The sequence below is a fragment of the Sinocyclocheilus grahami genome, unplaced genomic scaffold (assembly GCF_001515645.1).
Source record: "Sinocyclocheilus grahami isolate Dianchi unplaced genomic scaffold, SAMN03320097.WGS_v1.1 scaffold158.1, whole genome shotgun sequence".
NCBI classification, from domain to species: Eukaryota; Metazoa; Chordata; class Actinopteri; order Cypriniformes; family Cyprinidae; genus Sinocyclocheilus; species Sinocyclocheilus grahami.
In genome coordinates, this window is record NW_015505337.1 from 551751 (window position 1) to 567872 (window position 16122).

Genomic DNA, 16122 nt, shown 5'->3' on the forward strand with positions numbered 1-16122 from the left:
TTTGAGATTTGTAACTTTCTAGATCTTTTTAATGCCCAAACATACACACTACACACTGACTAAAATTTAAAAAGTGAAAAAGCATAATAGGACCCCTTTAAATGAAAATGAGAGAGAAAGAGTGAAAATTATTTTTTGTCTTAAAGGGGTCATATGATGCTTTTTAAAGATCATTTTTGATAAAAGATCATTATTTTGTGTATTTGGTGTATATATATGTATAATATGTTGGCATGCTTTAATGTTCAAAAAACACATTCTTTTTCAAATACTGTACATTATTGTAGGTCATCTATGCCCCGCCTCTCTCAAACGCTTCGTTTTCTACAAAGTCCCTCCTTCCGACAAGCGCAGTCTGCTCTGATTGGCCAGCTGACTCAGTGCATTGTGATTGGCCGAACACCGCAAGCACTCGTCGGAAATGTAACGCCCCTTACCATAATCGCGAGTTTCATCTTTCAAAATAAATGTAAAGACAGTAAATAATTATTATAATCATAATCATTAGTTTTACCATCAGTTCAAGCCCGAAAGGGGAACAGAGTCGCGTGACAGACACAGTGATGAAGCTGGTATGTGTTTGTGACGTGACCCCCTCTGTTTCTCTCTCTCTCTCTCTCTCTCTCGCGCGCGCGCTCTCTCTCGCTCTCTCTCTCGCGCACACACACACACACACACGATGCGCAAAACTCTGCATTTGAACAGTCAATAGCAAATACTTGAGCCGTTTTAGGGGGGCGTGGCAGAGTCTTAACTTTGATAAAGAATATCTCTTTGGATTTGAGACTTTAGTCTTTGCAACTTCAGGGATCTTATCTATGCACAATCAGCTTGTAACACTCCAAAGAGAAAGAAAAACTTGAAATCGCATCATATGACCCCTTTAATCAACAATGTTCCACAGCTTCTGTGGATTTAGATTAATTTGTACAAAAAATATTCCTTTAAAACTGTGAGACTACAAGCTGCTAGTGCTGGTTGAAAAAAATTTTTTTTTTAGGAAACTATGATTGGGACTCTTTAGAAATACTTATAGCTGAATTAAACTTGTTTAAATTTGATGAACTTCACACTGTTATTGATCTGAACTGAACCAAAACTGAACTGACTTGAGTAAAAGAATGACCCTATTGTCTTTTAGAGTAGTTTTATAGCAGAATCTGGTCTGTCTCCATAGTTGAGTTTCCATAACTGATCGCGCTTGTATAAAGCACTATAAAAATAAAGGTGACTTAATGGTTTTGCAAGACAGTTTTACAATGGGAGAGTCAGAGACCATGAGAATACCAGTAGTTGTGGTTGTACTACAGCAGGAATTTAAGCAATTACAAGAGCAAAAAGCTAAGCCACTGGACAGAACCACCCTGAGTGAAGGGCAGCAGTGGGGGGCATTTCCGCAAGAGCCTCCATCCAATTATGTCTCCATTTTCCTTGAAGTTCATTAACTGGGCTCAATCACTCCTCATGCAATCTGTCCTCTTTGAAATCTAATGAAATCAAAAAACCTTGAAAGAGCCATAAAAATTGGCTCTCTGTGAGACAACCTTAATTACACATGGCACAATGGAGACGAATAACTGTAATGTCTTTACACATAGTCTTTTGGAAAAATTATCCACATGTTCATGGCTGGATAAAAATATCTCACTTGTTCCGGCTGATTAACTATAAGGATTTAAGTTTCTCAGCAGTAAAAATTTATAACGTGTGTTAATGTGTTCAGTATTTCTATTTTCTCCTGATGCAAACAATACTGTGAGCAAACTCATCATTATTCAGATAAAATCTAATTTCCTGACCTTAAATAGAAGCAAACAACATGTAATAATGGATAATATGTCAGAGACCCTAGATAAGAACCCAAAGTGGCGGCCGGTGCAATGCAAATAATTTTTTGCAGCACTCCAATTGATTTAAATGAAATAGCTGCTCTGCCTGATTAAAGTTTTCCAAAAATAAACCAGCAGTGATTGTGTCATATCTAACAGTTTTATGCCTATGTGTCTTGCACATTGAGAGAAATCGATGATTAAAACCTAACCTTCAAAGAAAAATGGACTATGCTCTCAATCTCCCTGCTTTACCGATGTGTTTCATTTATTAAGTCTGTTGTGCTCGTAAAAGCTAACCACTGAAGCTGCATACAAGCAAACAGTGTTTTATATATATATATATATTTTTTTTTAAATATTTTTCTTAATATATTTCACTTTTTTTCTGTGATGGCAAAGCTGATTTCCCCCCCTACAGAATCATTGTAATAAGTTGATTTAGTGCTCAAGAAACATTTCTACATCTTCATGTTAATTGAAAATGTGCTAAATGTGGAAAGAGTGGAAGTGTTTCTTTTTCAAGATTCTTTAGAAAGTTCAGAATAACAGGGTTTATTTAAAATAGAACTCCTCTGTAATATTCTAATGTAATTTTATAGCATTTAATGCATCCTTATTGAAAAAAGCATTTGAAAATGTCATTAATTAATTTTTTTATTTTTTGCCAACCACACTTCTGAATAGTAGTGTACATGTGTCTTTATGTCTTGCAAACTCAAATATACTTATATAATTTATGGAACCTAACATGTTTTTTTTTTCTTTTGGAAATGTGAAAAATTATTGCTAAAAGAGAGAGAGAGATGGAAAATCATGTACAAATCTGAACTACTGGTTTCAATAACCCTGAAGGAAAAAAAAGCCTTTGTTAAGCCCTTAAAGCAGTGTTTCTCAACCCTGTTTTTTTTATTTTTTGCCAACCACACTTCTGAATAGTAGTGTACATGTGTCTTTATGTCTTGCAAACTCAAATATACTTATATAATTTATGGAACCTAACATGTTTTTTTTTCTTTTGGAAATGTGAAAAATTATTGCTAAAAGAGAGAGAGAGATGGAAAATCAAGTACAAATCTGAACTACTGGTTTCAATAACCCTGAAGGAAAAAAAAGCCTTTGTTAAGCCCTTAAAGCAGTGTTTCTCAACCCTGGTCCTGAGCGCCCCCCAACGCTGCACATTTTGTATATCTCCCTTATCTGACACCCATTTCAGGTCCTGGAGTTTCTTTTAATGAGCTAATGAGTTGAATCAGGTGTGTTTGATTAGGGAGACACACAAAATGTGCAGTGTTGGGGGGCGCCCAGGACCAGGGTTGAGAAACACTGCTTTAAAGGAATAGTAGGACTACAGATACAAATATTTTCTCCTTTTCAATAAATGTATTTCTTACGCAAAAGGACAGATATAAAGTAAATTTGTACTATGATAGTTTATACTGTCAAAGGTGCAGTCTTCAGCAGATCCTCCAGTTCTTCCTCGGTTACCCAAATTTGTAAACAATTGCCTTTAAAAATATAACACTTAAAAACATAATAATATTTTTCAAAAATATATTTGATAACTGAGGTTGTGAAGTCATATTTGTTCTCCAGCCAGTCCTCTTGAAGGAATTTATGAACCATAATTTTTTTTACTTGACTGTCTCTTACTACTTTAATAATTTCAGCCTTTTTTGAATAATAATAATAATAATGATAATAACAAATAAAAGTACATTAAGGTACAAAAGTCCTCAAAAAGTAAAGTACTCAGAAAAAAGTAGTTAAGAATCCCTAACCTAAACCAACCAGCAACTCGTTCACGAATCATAACACCTAAATGACTGAAATTATGAGTTAAAAAAGCAGAATAAGATCTGCCTTCAGCAATAAACTGCCAGATATCTCAGTCCGTCATGTGCTGACTTTGAGCACAAAACAAGTCAGTTTGACACAAGGAGCAAAAAATGTCATGCCACCCTCATTAGTGAAGCAGCACTACTTACTGGATGACTGATGCAAACCTGATGTAACAGCAGTGTCTGAATGAGCTTAATGAGCACATAAGTGTGTCTTGTGAGGGCTGCGACACTGGCAAATGCTCGGCACTCATGTGCTGATGCCGGAGTATTACTGAATGCGATGCCCTCACCAACATATGACCGCATAAGGACACTCCAAAGTGTGTGTGTGCTTGTGTGAGTGCGCGCCTATGCTGATTGGGGTGGACAGGGGGAGTTGACAGGTCTTCATTCAAATGACAATAAATGCCATTTTGCCATCATGTAGGTGACAAAAAGTTAATAAATTAACAGTTAAAGCTTTGAAGGCCAAGCCTGTGAATGACTTCCCTGGGTGACACAAACACAAATAAAAGATGATGGATGGTGTTGATTCATGCAAAATAAATAATAAAAACAACATTAACAAAATAATATAACTCTGTTTTAACAGCCACCATTACTCCAGTCTTGAGTGTCACATGATTCTTTAGAAATCCTTCTAATATGCTGATTTGACATGCAAGAAATGTTTCTTATTATTATCAATGTTGAAAACAGTTGTGCATCTTAATATCTTGTGAAAACCGTGACATTTGTTGTTTAAGGTTCTTTGATGAATAGAAAGTTCAAAAGACAATAGAAATCTTCTGCAACATTATAAGACTTTACTGTCGCTTGTGATCAATTAATTGTATCCTTGCTGAATAAAATAATTTCTTTAAACAAAAAAATCTTAGTGACCCCAGACTTTTGAACATTTATACACAAAAGATCTGATGTGATGGGAGGCAGCTCCAAGACCTTGGCCTCTTTCATCGGCGTATAAAAGGTCAAGCTATCAGACCCGCTCGGTTCATTAATTGCACTTCATACTTCACAACCTAAGAGGGACACTGAGGGGATTGATGAAGGGGGGCTTGGTCTTTAATCCACTACTTGGCTCGGTTCCAGCAAGTTTCAAAGGTGCCGTACACATGTATTTAAGAACGGTCAAAGATGTCCAACGGATTAGTTAAGGTTCATTAATCAAGCTTATTAAATAATGTTAACACAATTTCCTACACATCCTTAGTGATGAAGTCAAAGTGAAAAATGCAGCTGCTGATTATTTACTGAGAAATGAATCTATAATATGTTGCGTGTGTAGACAAATAACCCAACATGACCATAAATTAGTCAGAGTGAAGTGAAGTGAAGTGACGTGACGTGGCCAAGTATGGTGACCCATACTTGGAATTAGTGTTCTGCATTTATCCCATCCAAAGTGCACACACACAGCAGTAAACACACACACACCGTGAACACACACCCGGAGCAGTGGGCAGCCATTTATGCTGCGGCGCCCGGGGAGCAGTTGGGGGTTCGGTGCCTTGCTCAAGGGCACCTCAGTCGTGGTATTGAAGGTGGGAGAGAGCACTGTACATTCACTCCCCCCACCTACAATCCCTGCCGGTACAAGACTCGAACCCACAACCTTTGGGTTACTTTAGGCCACGACTTCCCCAAGAGCTACACTATTATAACAAACATTATTTCCTTGTTGATAATTACCCTTGATATTTTAACTGCAATTATTACAATTGATAGAATTTATATTAAAATGTAAACAACTAATTTTAGCGGTTAAAGCAGTTCACCCAAAATTATTATTATTCTTTTGTGTTCTGCTGAAGAAATAGTCATATGGGTCAGAAATATATTTTTTTTGAAAGAAAGAAATTATGTTTTTTTTAGTCAGAATGCATTAAATTAATAGAAAATAACAGTAAAGGCATTTAGAATGTTACAAAAGATTTCTATTTCAAAATAAATGTTGTTCTTTTGAACTTTTATTCATCAAAGAAACGTTTTTGAGTACCAAATCAGTACATTAAAGTTATTTCTGAAGGATCATGTGACACTGAAGACTGAAAATTCAACTTTGCCATCACAGGAATAAATTACATCTTAAAATATATTAAAATAGAAAAAAACCCTGTTAATTAAAATTTTAAGATTATTTCACAACATTACTGTTTTTATTGTATTTTTGACCAAATAAATGCTTTAGTGAGCATAATAGGCTTCTTTCTAAAACAAGCTGACTGACATTCCTAAATAGAATGCTGTAATTTACACATTTCACGAATAATTATTGCAGCAACTATAATTGAAAATATTTATAAAGATATTTTTTAATTCATAATGAGTACAGCTGTTACTCACCTATAGTGGTGATGACAGTACCTGCGAAGAAGAAGGAGCTGCTGAGGTCCCAGATGCTGCTCTCATTGGAGGGGTGACCCGAGGGATTGACCCCGGCCCGGATAGCAAACACCACTTGCTGTGGATGAGAAAACAGGTCAAGAATAATCTCCAAAAATTAGAACTAAGCAACAGATCACCCAAAAATAAAAAGTCATCATTTACTCCCTTACCCTGTTATACCGACTCTGTATTTTCTTTCTTTGTGAAACACAAAAGGAGACGTTCTGCCTAGTTTCTCCCCCAATCATGTTTCACAAAAGAAAGAAAATATTGCAGGGTCAGATTGACATGAAGGTGAGCAAATAATGACAAATGCTCAGCAGGTAAAGCATTACATGAATACAAGACATGTTTATTTATAAAGTGACAGCAATATTTTCCATTTACCAAGGCTGAATCATATTTAACAGAGCCAAAGCCCAGCTGTGATTGTGTGTAACATGTTTAGATCTACAGCAGACTGTGTGTCTCTGAATGAACAGGATGACTGGCTCCAACTGCCTACATTCAGAGCCTCAAACAAAGACACGGATCTGTTCTTTATCAGTCTTCCACAGCATCTCTGGATTTTACATCACACATTAGCGAGTCAGCTGGGAGTTAAGACAAAATTTGATCTGTAATTTCATTCACTGTCAAATCCGTTATAGTAAATGGCTGCCTTATTGAATGTGTGCACCTGTGTTTGTGCAGCAGGGATAATATTATACCTCTTGTAGTTCTTGTGTTTCAGACTGTGCTTTTTTTTTTTAAAGAAAGGATGATGGTGTAATTGAGATTGATATTCCTCCTTCTCTGATCATTGTGTTTCCTGAAGACCTAAAGTGACTTAGTAGTAGCTGGGATTGATTCTAAACTTAGGGAATGCATGGCTAATTAAAGAGATTTGTTTAAAAAAAAGTCATTTTAAATTAAAACTTTAAAAACTAAAATTACTCAAAAAGTTAGTGGAAGACCAAAACTTTGCTGTAGGTGTTATATATATATATATATATATATATATATATAGCATATGTGCATTTCATAAGTATGCATAATTTAGAAACTAAACTAAGTGTAATTTTAAATTAAAACTTTAAAAACTCAAATTACTCAAAAAGTTAGTGGAAGACAAAAACTTTGCTGTAGGTGTTATATATATATATATATATATAGCATATGTGCATTTCATAAGTATGCATAATTTAGAAACTAAACTAAGTGAAGGACAAAAAGGGGAGCTGTCCATGGTCCTTAAAGGGGTCATATGATGCGATTTCAAGTTTTCCTTTCTCTTTGGAGTGTTACAAGGTCTTGGTGCATAAAGAAGATCTGTAAAGTTGCAAAGACTAAAGTCTCAAATCCAAAGAGATATTCTTTATAAAAGTTAAGAGTCAACCACGCATACCTAAATGGCTCGTCACAGCTCACTCACTATATCTCTTTCAATTATTATACATGACTTGTACATGTACATGAGGCAAGAATGTATTATAGTCATCTCGTCACTATTGCGAGATATAATGTCCAAATAACAGAAAACGATACTGCAAAATGTAAAAAAAGTTGCAATTACAATATGTATGTTGAAATAATGGAAAATGTAAAAAAAATTAAGTTGCAATTACAATCAAATTAATGTTCAAATAATGGTAAATTGCATGACATGACAAAAATGACAAAAATTTAATTTTAATGACAAAAATTAAAAATAAATGCACTGCTAAGATTAAAAATAAAGTTGCAGTTATGGAATGTAACCAAATTATGGAACATTGAAAATGATTTGAACATTACATTGCAAAATTTAAAAAATAAAGTTGCAATTATGATACCTAATGTCCAGATAATTGAAAAACTGCACCGCAAAGAGAATGCATAGAAAAAGTTTAAATGATGAGATAATGTCCAAATAATGTAAAACTGAAAATTGAAAAATAAAGTTGCAATTACAAAATATAATGTCCAGATAACAAAATAAAAAAAAATGGCACTGCAAAGATTGAAAATAAAGTTGTAATAAGGAGATTTTAAAATAATGGTAAACTGCATTGCAAAACTGAAAAATAAAGATGCAATTATGAGTATAAGTAATATTGTCCAGATAACAAAAATGGCACTGCAAACATTAAAAATAAAATTGCAATTAATATCCAAACAACAAATTGCATTGCAAAAATAAAGTTATAAAGTTGGAAGTTATAAAGTTGCTATTAAATGATTAAAATTAAAATGTGTAATCCATTAAAAACAGTCAACAATGTACCACTAGTATACAACATCAACATTGCAATAAGGTCCCTAGTGAAAAATAAATATACTTAAATGTATTCGAAGTACATTTGTTTCAAGCTAAGTGTACTACAAATACATTTACATAATTATGTATTTAATAAAATACCCTGCAATTGTACTTTTGGTATACTAAACTGGTATACTTAAAATCTGATTAAAACGAATTTTGTGCTTAATGCACTTTAATTGTGCAGATGTAGTGCTGAAGTCCAACTAAAGATATCCTGAAGTATATTTGACTGTGCTAAAGTGGACCTATTGCAAGTATACTTCATGTACACTTTAAATATATTGCATTTAAAGGGATAGTTCACCCCAAAATTAAAATTTTATGTTGTCAGTCTTATAATGCAAGTGGATGGGAATCACGGCTTTGAGAGTAAAAAAAACATACACAAACAAAACCAAATTAAACCCTGCGGCTCGTGACGATACACTGATGTGTAAAGACATGAAACAATCGGTCTGTGCAAGAAACTGAACAGTATTTATATAGTTTTTTACCTCAATGTCCGAACTGTCCACAGCGCATACTGAGTGCGTTCAACAGCCGGCGCCTGACGCGTCTTCTTCTTCTTCTTGCTTTACGGCGGATCGCAGACTTATAAGTGCATTACCGCCACCTATCTCTCAGATGGACCATTGACACTCTATCTACAATCTCAATTAGTAGTCAATGGTCAATGATTATAAGACTGACAGACTGCAACGGTTTGACTTAAAAATCTTGGTTTGTGTTCTACTGAAGAAACAAAGTCACCTACATCTTGGATGCCCATAGTCAATGATTATAAGACTGACAAACTGCAACGGTTTGACTTAAAAATCTTGGTTTGTGTTCTACTGAAGAAACAAAGTCACCTACATCTTGGATGCCCTGGGGGGTTCATTTTTGGGTGAACTATCCCTTTAAATACCGATATTAACCAAAGATCATACAATCCTCATCAATAGACCAATTACAGGTTTGTAAACATTCAGGATGCACGCGCATCATGGTTGCAGAAAACCTGGGAGAGATAGCATTTACGGCTAGAGAATTTCACGGATACGGTACAAAATAGTTAGGTTTAAAAAGATTATAAATTATATTGATTAGATGTCATTTTCAAAATGTTCTCCGCATATTACAAGAGCTTGTCACCCAGCGATAAGCACTGTTATTCAACGAAATTGACGTTAGAGAGTGGGATAGTCTTACAGATCCGAAACAGGGATGACATTTTTTGTGGGCGGAGCCTATCTGGAGGCAGACAATTACAGTTTTCAAGTGTCAGTTTTTGTGTATGGAATAAAAGAATTAAAAAAAGGTAAATTAGATTTTATATTTCAAAATTCTGACTTTATTCTCGCAATTCCGAGATTATATCTCATAATTCTAATAAGGAAAAACAACTCGTCATTCTCTCTTTTCCCCTCGGCTCTTCTGGCTTTTTCCCTCAGATTTGACAAACTCACAATTTTTGAGTTAAGTCGAGTTATAAAGTCCGAATTAGGAGAAATAAACTTGCATTTGCGAGAAAAAAAGTCTGAATTGTGAGATAAAATAAATAAATGTTATGTAAAAATGTTAATAGTAAGGTTTAAGAGGTATACAATACGTCCCCTATGAGCAGCATACGTGAATATTATGTAGATCTATTGTTTAAATAAAATTTATGCTTTAAAAGTAGAGTAATCATAGCAGTTTTCATCCATAGTATGTCCATTTAAACGTCTGCGTTTAGCTTCAAATGGCGTCTTTGACGACAGTATTCTATAACAATTATTTGCATTACGATCTTGACATCAAAAGGCACAAAAAATATTTTTTTCTTTTATTCCATGGATTTTACCAATTTACCTCCACTTGTTCCCAGTGTTTTTCTGCAACCACTATGCGCGCGCAGCTGCAAGTGACGTAACTGTGACGTCTACTCTGAATTGGTCTATAGTGATATTAAAACCCATTTTAGGCTTAATATTAAGAAATGTGCATTGCGCACAAGTAGTACTCCAAATAAAGTTTAATTATAATTTTTATATCAGTAAGTCTCGAGTGATATGTCAGTAAATATATTAATATATTTGAACTATACATAGTATGAAATAAATGTATTTTAAATATATTACTTTTTAATAGGGGTGATTAAATAAGCACTAACAGTGCTGAAGCACTAACAGGCCAAAAAAGGAAATATTTCTCATTTCTTTATTTATGTCACATTAGGTTACTGCAACACATTCAAGCCCTTTAAGTAACTATATCTATTTTAATTCTGTAGTGGGTATATCAGGTGTTGGCCATACTGACCTAGTCCATATTCCAGCCATATTTTCTCACTAGCCTAGAAATCTGTAGCCAAAAAAATAACAAATAAAAAACTGGGCACACTTTCACTAAGCAGTGAATGAGAAATGTAAACACTGTCAAAAACATCTGTACATGAGTGTGCAGGTTCTCCTGGCCTACATGCCGTATAGCAGATATGCTGTAAGAGCCCTGAGTGTATCCCATCTGCTCCCAGCTGGCTGCACGAGAGCTCAGCCAAAAGTGAGAGGCAAAGAGAGGCCATTCATTCCGTGGGGAGGTTTTCCTGTTTGTGAACACCTTCCAAGTGTCGGCACAATCACCACTGGACTTGGGCTGCTGGCAGCAAAGCAACTTGGCAGGAATGAACATTTGTTTAGAGGTGTGTGAACGTGAGCGTCGTAACACCAATAATCAAGAGATGGGAAGTAGGTGAACGCAGTGTGTTGGGATGTAATTTAATGTAAGGGCAAGGGGGAGGGGTTGGAAAATGTAGAATTATGGGCTGGAACAGCAGGAATAGGATAGGATGTTACTTTAACACGTCACAACACACTACAACTGCACTAGAAGTACGCAAATCGTATAAAGAAATATTTTTTAAATATAACATCAACCTAGCCAAGTTGCAAATTAAATTTGAACTTATAACTTATTATTAAAATTATTTATTTACAGTACATGTCCCAAAAAACATATTATGAATAAAGCAGCACTTCCATCTTAAGTGCTTATGATTTAATGCACATTTAAGACATTTGATTGATTCACATTCTGGTGTTTTTGTCCATGTCGATGGAAACCAAGCTCACACAATCATCCAAGACCTTTAAATTGCAGCTAGACTAATTTAGTACATTTTGCAGCAGACAATAAACTCTGCACTTATATAATGTCACTTTATATTCAATCTACTTCTTGCACAAAGGTAAATACCACAGACTTCAGAAATAAATCGGAGCTAATTAGTGATGTAATGTCAAGAGCATATTTCATTTCCCCACAGGTAAACTAGTGTTAAGTGAACTCACTAAAACTCATTTAAAAGAAGATTATAACAGACCCGACTGCCAGCAACCCCAATTTGGAGAGCAGATAAAGTGTATATAGTTATAAGCCTATGAATATTACATGAATACAGATCAAATTAGTCTGAAATGTTTATGATTTCGGCATAACAATCTTAGAATTTTGAAGAAAAAAAATGGCATCATACTTCAGAAACAGAACAACATGCACAGAACAATTTATGTCCAATTAGTGTTTGCTGGCTCCAATTAATCAGATTACAGACTGTTTCTGCCAACTTCCCGAGCTGTCATTATTGATTTTGGCAAAGATTAGTCTATTCACCCAACATCCTGCAGACAAAACCACTATATGCTTTGAATCAATATCCAGAAGGCTATTTTTACCTATACAAACAGATACTTTGAATTCTAATTTCAAGCACACAGGTAAATAATTGGAGTTTGTACCTTGACCAGGTCCTCCAGTTCAGAGACGTTGACACAGGTATGCCTTGAAAGGAAGTTAATTTTCTCTTGCACGATGAGGTACTTCTGCGAGCTCTCCTGGGGCTGTTCCAGGGCTTTGAACACCGTGGCTCCGATGATCAGGTACAGAACAACCAGCAGGAAGATCGCCACTACTGTTTTCCACTTCATTACGGTGGTTATGGTATCACAATCATCCCCCGAGTTATATACAATGGGCTTGGAGGAGAACGACAGCCGTGGTTTGGTGTTGCGTGTGACTGATTTAGGATCTAAAAGATCAGGTGCAGCCACTGGGGTGAACAAAAGGAGAGAGAGGGCAAGACAGAGCGAGAAGAGAGAGAGAGAGAGAGAGAGAGAGAGAGAGAGATGGGTTATAAAAGACAGCTGTAATTTTAAAGAAACGACTGCTGATGAATCTTTAGTAATTCTATAGCTATTTGTATTTCAAATTAAAGAGTTCTGCTTTGTTTATAGATATTTATAATATAATTTTTCCATGTGGGTTTGTACATGAACGAAAACACATTCATGTTTTTTACATGGAGACATTAATAAATAATAGCAGCTATGAAAAGCACAGACAGCTGCAGGGTTTTAAAACTGATGAATATGATTCAGATTATGGACTTAGATTTATCTTGTTATTATTCTGAATCATTGAGTATTTGGAATTTGTACACTGGGAACATTGTGTTTATGATATATGTTCAAACATTCGACTTATTATTTCTAATCACAAGCATTTACAATTGACTTTAGGCTGGATTTTTATACAAGAACATCATATAAGAAGTGAACCTGGCCTTTCATCTGTGAGGATTTTAATTCGTTTCTTTCACTACTGACTTCTGCAGTGTTTCAGCCAAGTGTGAAAAGCCTCTCTAGCAAGCCAGTGATGGTGGACGTAATGTTCTCCTCGCTAGTATCCAGTATGCAGTGTGTGGAAGTATGTTATGCAAGGCAACACAAGTTTTAGCACTAATTTAGAGCTGCAGATTTTCCCTCTGTGCATAATTCAGACCTCAATGCTTATTAATGATCTGTTAGTTATTGAAGCCCCAGGGGGCTCCAGCAGAGCATGTCCACTTTTTCATTCTTTTCCAGAGGATATCAAAAAAAAAAACTAACCCATGCAGATCCATTTAAATCACTTCTCTTTGGTGTTTGTTTTTAAATGTTTTTGTTCCCATTTTATAACAGAATTGCCAAGCCTATATCTTAAAACCATATGCATAATATTTTGTTTTACACTGAATCTGAAAGGTGATATTTGTAATTGTAAGACAATCCTTTATATTGCATTAAAGATTTTATTTATTATTTTTGATGGGTCCCAGTGTAAGCAGAAGAGGCTGTACTGTACTGCAAAACTGATAGATGTGATTCCAGCAATATTCCTCCTACAAATCTGGAAACATGTCAAAGTGGTGTGGGTGGTGTGGCGCTGTGATACATAATCTAAGCTGGTCACTGAAAGGTTACAGGTTCAGACCCTGCACAATGCTATCTAATAGCCATCACCATTGCAGCAAGTGTATTGCAACACTGTTTTACTTTATCTGCTTTCAAAGATACTGAATTCCAGCTATTACTTTATTCATATTTATCATTGTATTACTTTGTTTTAGAAAACACCTTGATTTTAGAATTTGCATTAACTTTGTCTTGAACAAATATCTATAATTAGCAAGATCTTGTTCTGTTCAGAATATATGCCAAACGATGTGGAGAAAGGACTATTTAAAAAGAACTAATTCTGTTGATAGGTTACCAATTATGTTCACATTTCAAGTAGAATTAAAGCATGATCATATCGATGTCCCGCAAAAATAATTCAGGCTTAAATGGGTTAAGTACCATGCCAAATTTACTATGCAACACATGATAAACAATTCAACTATGCAATCAAACATTGCGCACTTACTACTTTGACAGATCTCTTCTTCCTGCTGCTCCTCATCAGCTGTCTTGAGTGCTAGACCACTTGACTTCTTGTCTTTTCGTTCTTCTCAGGAGCACACAAGCAGAAACTGGATGTTAATCATGGCACCAAACGCACTCTCATCCCTCCGTCTTCTCTTCTGGACAATCATGCCTCTGTCCAGTTTTAAATCTCCACGCGAGCAGTATCTTGGAATCCAGCGCTGGATTTCGTGTTTGAGTAAGCACTGAAGTGAGAAGGGAGTGTCCACTGAAGGCACACGGATAATTGGACTGGCTGTTCTTCTCATCATGAGCGCGCTCACTGTCCGTCTCCACGCTCACAAGGCGCTCGCGCTCTCCGTGGGTTGTGTTCACGGACTGTGGGCAGGTTTCACGATTTCATGCGCGTCACTCCATTGCCGCAGGTCACGTCTCATGTCAGTCAGAAATATGGGAATTAAGGAATCGCGAGGAAATGAACTATTCTGGTTCCGATTCTTCCGAAAGACTCCAGTACTTTTGAGGTTTGAAAAAGACCCTCAGATTGTTGCGAAGCTCAATTCAGTTCTCAACAAAGCAGATAAACCCAACACAACTAGTCGACACTTAGCCTACTAATCAGTCTTCAGCTAACATGACACAGCAACAGTTGGTTCGTTTTGAGGCAGAAATGACCAAACTAAACTTGTGGTTAAGTAGCCTAAGTGTCTGATTAGCCTATTTCAGAAATTGGTTTGAATGAAAGTGTTTTGAGAATCGGACTACACTACGAAAATTAACCATGGTTTTACTACAAAAAAAAACAAAAAAAAACATGGTTACTAGTTAAGCCATGGTAACTAACCCAAATTAACACTACCCGTAGTTTAACCATGGCATTTGCAGTAAAACTGTTGTTATAAAAATGGTAGTCAGTAGGCTACGCCAAAGAAAAAAAACATGGCTATTACAATTTTACTGTAATAAAAACATGGTTAATTTTCGTAAGGGTTTCCGCGATGTATTTCTGATTTAAAAGAATCGGCACACATAAGAGTCGTTTGTCCTGCAATCAGACTGAATTGGTCGCGCTGTATTTTTTGATTCATTAAAAAGAACCGGCTCATAAGAGTCATTTGTCAGGGAATCGGACTGCACTAGTCACACAACATGGCCTCATCTTCGTTTCAATAGGAAATACGTCAACAACAAAAAAGTGGTCTTGTCCAAAACGTTATGGGCATCTAAGTGTATCATGAATAGAGCAGAAAGGACTAAACGTTTTCATAAATTCACATCTTTTTAGTAGCTTTACTGTTTGAAAAACACCCAAGCTTCAAAAATCATCCTTGGGGCTTCCTTGTCATTTATTTATGTAGAAAAAACTGTGAAAAGATCTCCAAATAATGACCACAGACCTCACGATTCGCTTTTGGGTTTTAGGACTACAAACTGAATAGCTCTATTCTATGTTATAACCTAAGATATGAGAGATATTCTCTCTTGCTTTTAAAGTACCAGTTACAAAGCAGTAGAAATTCTAAAACACTGTTCAAGGCTGGTTTTGTGCGCATTTCAAATATTTAAACAACTTGCATTGACTAATACATATTCTTCTTATGTGTCATTCTAGTTCAAACCATCTATCACTACAACAAAATTTCCATAATAGCTTTGGTGTGTGCAATGTTCCAGCTGTGAATGTATTAAAGTCTTGCATTCCTAATACATCTCCTATTGAGATGAAAATGAAAAGGCACAATGTTGCTTAAGGGAATAAATATTCTACCTCATATATTTGTTTCAACATGAACAGAGGGGGTTGTCAATACCAAATGACAATAACTGCATACAGAGTGTTTGCAGTATGCATGCATGTAATATGGACTTGTGATATATTAGTTTTAAAGAGTTTATTTAACTTTGCATAACTACTGCCTTTGTGTTATCGGCACAAACTGTACAGATGATATACAGTTGTGTTGAAAACTTTAAAAAAAGTCACCATAATTTCCCATATACGCTAGCTTCTGTTTCCCTTTCCTTTTTCCCATTGTCATTTCACCTTGGCAATCATACTTTCTCTCACTGAGGTG

General features: G+C 35.5%; 1 protein-coding gene across 1 annotated transcript in view; it reads right to left on the reverse strand.

The window, feature by feature from the left end:
• Nucleotides 1-14405, reverse strand: part of LOC107592796 (potassium channel subfamily K member 2-like) — a 21149-nt gene extending 6744 nt beyond the window's left edge. The window contains exons 1-3 of the mRNA XM_016282360.1: nt 14049-14405; nt 12104-12414; nt 6020-6137 (exon numbers count right to left, since the gene is read on the reverse strand). Of these exons, the coding sequence (XP_016137846.1) occupies nt 6020-6137; nt 12104-12414; nt 14049 (430 nt within the window). The 5' untranslated portion in view covers nt 14050-14405. The remainder of the gene's footprint in view (nt 1-6019; nt 6138-12103; nt 12415-14048) is intronic.
• Between the last annotated feature and the right edge of the window lie 1717 nt (nt 14406-16122).